Raw genomic sequence first — 6,259 nt, 5'->3', positions numbered from 1 at the left:
CACTTCTTTCCTCTGGCAGCCCGACGTCCACGATTTCACCTTCCACTTTGTGTGCTGCAGGGTGTCCTGCACTGATGCGTTCTGTGGAAGCACCGCAAATGTTTGCATCTTTCCGGGCTGGATTCGAAGCAACCGCGCCCACGATCACGTTTGCTCTGCTTGAACTGGCGCACAACCCGAACGTGCAGCGGCGTTTGCAACAGGAGCTGGACACGATCAGACTTCTGCAGCAAGAAGTTGCTGACGATGAGGACAACACGGATGACCTGCAAGTGACAGCTGACGCCTTGGCACACATGGAATATCTAGATTGTGTCATTAAGGGTAAGGACGACACAGCTAATAACCATCACTGCATTACGCAGCTCAGCGAGAGGCGGATCGGGTGTAGGACCGGTAACGAAACGATTCGGTATTTTTGGGGGCCAATAACTCACGGAGTTATGTGTACACTTGCCTCAGAATCATGAATGAATAAATCCGAATCAACAGAAATCGCTTCAACTAAGCAGGAAACTAGTAGAACTGCTACAATATAGTCGAAATAAGCGTTTTCAACCACTAGAAAACCTAAGTGATGAATAAAAGAGTATGTTAATCACTGGGAATCAAGTATTTCGAGAATGATATGGACACATTCCACATATAAATGGAGTTATTGCCCCCTTAGTTTGAGCGATACTTTGAGACACCATCATTTTGTGCGATACGCCGTCACACCGTTTTGAGATAAATATAGAATCATTGCATTATTTTGCAATAAGTATCACTCAAAATTTGTGGTAAAAATTCATCACTTCCCCAAGAGTGATAAGTCTTGGGTATCACACACGAAATTTTATCTCACGAAAATGTGTGAAAAGTATCTCACTTCGAATTACGGTGTAGTATATATTAAACGAAACTATACGAAATGACAAATTGATCATTAATTCCAGCTGTAGAGAATTCTTACGTTTTAACTGACAAAAAAATCAGTACGACGGTATTTTCTCAAAATCCAGTAGGCCTATGAAAAATTTTGTTCAACTCAAAACATCTTGGATGAAATATATAGGATCTCTTGACACACTATTAGCTTTACCCCCGGCTTTTGAGCAAATGTCCAAAAAAGTTGCATTGCCGAAACGGCCAGAAAAGGTGAGCGGCTGTCGGAATGGCTGGAACAGATGAACGGTTTTCCCTCTGAGGTGTTGATTTCAAACAGAGTACGAGATATTGTTGAAAAACTAAAATTACAAATCGTTTCGTTACCGGTCCCTTTTGGTAACTCCGGTTGGTTGGCCTTAAGTTCTGTCGCTTCACATATCAGGCACATAATTATTAATTTCTCCTCTTTTTTTGGATGCACTAGAAACCCTCCGAAAGTATCCACCAAATGCATCGCTCGTTCGACGGTCATCTAAGCCATGTTTTGCATCGGAGTTCGGTGATTCACGAACAACGGTAAGTGAATGTTGATTTGAAGCCATGTTTTGATGGGCACAAAATCAGAACAGAAAGTTTTGATTGAATGGGCCGTGGTTTGGTACTCGGTAGTGGGGCGACAGTGACAGCCCTCTGCCGATCAGATTGCTTTTAATTTCAATTCGCTCGGAAATGAAATGGAACTATCGGAAAATTTTCTGAGGCGAAGTGGTAGGTAGGGTGATTGTAAAAATAAAAACCTGCATTTTCAGGTAATAATTGTTAGTCAAAAACGTTCATTTTTATAATTTCCAAAGTTTCGTCTTTGAGATAGGTTTTCAGGGTTCGATATTGTCAAAAAAGTTAAACTTTTCAGTAGTTAAACGACGTTGTTACCACGAAGTAAGGTTAAGGCCTTACATCACAGTTAACCCCCAAGTTTTAAACGTGTTGTTTCTGGTTATTTTCATGAGTCGAAACGATTCAGGTGATGAAAACTAGGAAATCAATATGTATGTAGGTTCTTTTTTTAACAAATGAAACAAAAAATAAGTTCTGGAAACTTTGGTTTTGTAAAGGAACGACACTTTAAATACTAGAGGCAAGTTGTCAATACCTCAGTCATGGGTTCATATATCACCATATATGTTTCGATATGCAGCCATATATGGTTTATGGTAGTATATTAGCATATATGCTTATATGACCATATATGGCTTAATATTGTAACATATACGGTGATATCTAAGCCCATATACAAGCATATATGATCATATATGACCATGTATACAACCCTGTAGACATATATGTCGTCATATATAAAGCATATATCGCTGTATATGATCATTTACAAATCATATACAGCCATATACAACCCTATTTACCTGGGCGAACAGAATTCTACGCTTTTCGTCGCGGTTAAGCGGTTACTTTGGAATCACTGTGGTACGCTGCATGCATTAAGATCGCTGTAGGGTGCGCGCTCGCATCGAAGGGACCCCCGCCCTCTTGTAATGGGTCGTTTGGAAATGTCCGATCTGCAGTCGTATTTCTGTACGGAATACCCGAGAACTAGTGTGTTGGTTAATTTTTGTCTGGTCAACAAAATTGCAAATCTGAATTAATAGCTCATTTGTCCACTTTTCTGATGCAGGTCATCATTGAGGAGGGTGAACGCTTCGTAGTTCCAGTGTACGCCCTACATCACGACCGGCGTTGGTTCTCTGACCCAGAACGTTTCGATCCAGACCGGTTTCGACATCAGCAGGACGGTGGATGCACTCCTTCAAACAATAACCAGAAGGCGTATATGCCCTTCGGCATAGGTCGCAGGCACTGCGTAGGTAAGTAAGGGGGGGGGGGGGGGGCGATGGCGATGCTTATTACTCCAATGGTCAAAAAGTTTCGCGTCTGTCTGTTTGTTTATAACCACTGGAACTATTGGGAACATAGTCTGGTAGAACCAGAAATTTTCTGGGTAACTTAATATGTACGATAACGTCCATGTTTGCAGCTCGCCGCTACGCTCTGCAGCAAGTGAAGGTGGGCCTTGTCGCCATTTGTTCGACATTTGAAGTTGAATTGTGCTCTAAATCTCCACCTATACCACCTCCGTTCTTAGCTGGCAGGGGCATTGTGCTCGCTCTACGCAACGAATGCTACCTAAGGTTAAGGCTCCGCAATTTGTAAATTGACTCACAGCACGTCCTTTTTCGTTTCGAGATGGGATGACCTTTGAATAAACTATTTTAGAAGAAGGTACTCGTGATTTTATTTACCTTTCTCCTCCCTTAAATTTAAATTTACCGAAGGCATCGCCACGCAGAGGGGCGAAGGTAAACGAGTAGGACGCACACACAAATCACAAAATAGTATTCTTACCATAAGAATAGAATTATGATTACACATACAGTGTCACATACGTAGACGTGAAGATACAGTTTTTACTGAACCATAGCAATTTCATAATTATTTCATAATAAATACTACAACATTGCATGCAACGTCACTAAAATGGAAACACTCTCTTCTCTCAAGAAGCACTACAAATTCGTCCAAATTTGCCTCAAATCCGCCCAATAGTACCTTTATGGCGGATTGAAATTCACTTTTGGGCGGATTGGCTGATTGATTCAGTGTGGCCACACTGTGGGAGGTCAGGCAATGATGACGTCACTGCACTAAACTACTACTAAACTAAACACATGGGCATGGTTGTGTAAATCAATTTATGTGGGCACTCTGACCATGAACACTAACGTACCATGGTCACAACCCTGCCCATGTAAATCAATTTCAGTGGGCACTCTGACCATGACACACAAACCATGGCCACAATCCTGGCCATGTAAATCAATCTCTGTGGGCACTCTGGCCATGACCATGGTAAATCAATTCCATGGCCAGCTAGTAGCCAGCTGCTCCCATGGACACGTTTTGACCATGAACCATTGTGCCTGCTTGCCATGGTCATTTCTTATCCATAGATTTAGGAAACGATGTGGCCATGGAAAGTACCGTTGACATTGACGTGGCTATCGTTTGTTCATGGTCCTATGTGCATGGCTTGTCATGCACCAGGTGTATTCATGGACGTGTCCCAATGGTCAAAGGTTGTGACCATGACTCTACGACCATGAACACAAACGCTCGCCATGATGAACGTAGACCATGAAGACACAGACCATGAGGAAAACATCCCGTGTCCATTACAAATACAGTTGGCCATTGATTAGTTCTGTCATGGTCTTTGTGTCCATTGACAACAGTATCATGTCCAAACGTGTGTTCATGGACGTTCTGCATGACAATGGTAATAGTAACCATGGACACATTCATGGACTTAGTTGTGACCATGAAAGCCAATTCTCATGGTCATTCCTTGCATTGGAGCACATAAGCCATGGTCATGCAATCCATCACCCATGGTCACCTGTTGTTTGCATGGTTTACGGGTTCCATAAATCTATGGTCACAAAAATCCATGGTTAAATTTATGTCCATGGCTCATGGACAGCCCCATCGTTTTTTTTTACCCAGGGACTCTTTCTTATTTGTTACACTGTTCGAAGTTTACCTTTACTGTCCCTGGTTTAAGTAAAGTGAAGCGATATGTTGCAAGGACTCCCCAATCTGGGTGGATTTTAATTTTTAGACAAATAAAAATTGAGATGTAACTGTGTCTCCTTATTGCTGTTGCAAATGATATCATATAATCACCTCTGCAGTTATTGTATCCGTTGACTTAAGTTAATCCATACATGTGGAGTGAGATCGGGTGAGATCTCACCATTCAGGTTGTGCAGGTTACTCTTTGTATATATTGCTGGCTGAGCGATTAGCAAAGCATATTACGAAGTATTGAACTTAGGTTTACCACCAAGGCTACTTTGCACATATTTGTTAGTGAATGAGATGATCATTTTCTTCCGATGATAAATGTCTGGCAGTCTTCATAAGGAAAATAACCGACGCAGCCCAAGTTGAAATGTAGCACAGCGATGGCAAACCTGTGAGAAATGGGGATTATAATTTGGACTGGGAGGGGCTGGTACACTTTCATATGCAGGAGTTTATCTAGCTTCGTAACTGATTTGAAAGCACCAGGGACCTTTACCAACCGTAAGCAAGCCGCTGGGTAGGCAGCCGTTCTGCCTCAGGTGTGGATGTGGTCGCCAACGTCGGCACTCGGCGACGCGGGCCGACTGATGGTCACAGCACAGACACGGTGATCTCTCTCTCGCACACACTTGTCCATTCCTTGCTTCCTCCGGATAGTTATTGAACGGGGTTCGTACATAAATAAGACTCCAAGTTATTAACTGTTGCAGCACTGACTCGACACACCGGGATTAGGTATCTACACTTGCACTTTCGCTGACTGGCCCTGACAGGCGCGACTCTACCACACAGTGGACAGGGACCCACGACCAGCGTGGTCCGAACCGAACGGTTTGAGGTGTAAAACTAGACTGACCCCCTTCGGCAGCGGGTGAGACCCGCTCCAGTATCATGTCTCGATATCTTATGAGTGGTGCGCTTAATCGGCACGCGTAACTAACTATCTCAGGCGTTGCCCTGGCGCTGCCGGGAGTAGACGCGTGCCTGGCCGAGGCGCGTGCCCGGCCTAGGCGGGACCGAATATCAGCGCTGATATGCCGTCCCCTTAGAAAAAATAAACGAACTTTATTTGCTTCTATAATGCACCCTATCCTATCCCGGTGTGTTGAAACTATTCAGAAATTTTTATTTGGCATTCATATTCTTATTACATGATCTTACTACATTCTTTCTGTGACGGAAGTTACTTTAATTACACACTTATCATGAGATGACTACACGGCAAATACATGGTTATCGCATATTTAATACATGGGTTGTTGCAGAACACAACAGAGTCATTGCTGACAAACTTCAGGAACACAACAATCAGCTAAATAGTATTTTGCTGACACAAGCTAAAATTTTGATGTATGTTGCTCCCGAGGGAGAGGAAACGTCTGAGCCACCAGGTATTCCTCACATTAAATCAAAGACAGAGGATGATCTTAAAAAAAGGTGGAAGAATATCTATCTCAACCTGCTAACATGAAGGCATTTGTAAGTAAGATGTGTATGCATTAACATAACAAGTATTTAGCTCTTGTGATGGATTTTAGATTACTTCTCTACTTCCTTTCCAGATTTCATTCTTGCGCTAAGAGACAATTAATCAGACTGATGAAAAGACTGCTACATATGAACTGATAAAGGCTACTATAAGTAATAAATTACTAGGTACACTGTAAATCCGGGGTGTCCAGCAGGCAGGCGACAAAGTCGCCTGACCCGCAAAACTAGGCGACTTATGTCG

At 42.8% G+C, this 6,259-nt stretch overlaps 1 protein-coding gene across 2 annotated transcripts in view; it reads left to right on the top strand.

The window, feature by feature from the left end:
• Positions 1-3,164, top strand: part of LOC113214271 (probable cytochrome P450 6a13) — a 17,360-nt gene extending 14,196 nt beyond the window's left edge. For both annotated transcript variants that reach the window (XM_052274195.1, XM_052274194.1), the window contains exons 8-11: positions 61-324; positions 1,355-1,446; positions 2,561-2,750; positions 2,921-3,164. In XM_052274195.1, the coding sequence (XP_052130155.1) occupies positions 61-324; positions 1,355-1,446; positions 2,561-2,750; positions 2,921-3,096 (722 nt within the window). In that variant the 3' untranslated portion in view covers positions 3,097-3,164. The remainder of the gene's footprint in view (positions 1-60; positions 325-1,354; positions 1,447-2,560; positions 2,751-2,920) is intronic.
• Positions 3,165-6,259: the final 3,095 nt, after the last annotated feature.

The sequence above is a fragment of the Frankliniella occidentalis genome, unplaced genomic scaffold (assembly GCF_000697945.3).
Source record: "Frankliniella occidentalis isolate FOCC.00 unplaced genomic scaffold, Focc_3.1 Scaffold349, whole genome shotgun sequence".
Taxonomy (NCBI): domain Eukaryota; kingdom Metazoa; phylum Arthropoda; class Insecta; order Thysanoptera; family Thripidae; genus Frankliniella; species Frankliniella occidentalis.
This window is presented reverse-complemented; position numbering and strand designations above follow the sequence as displayed.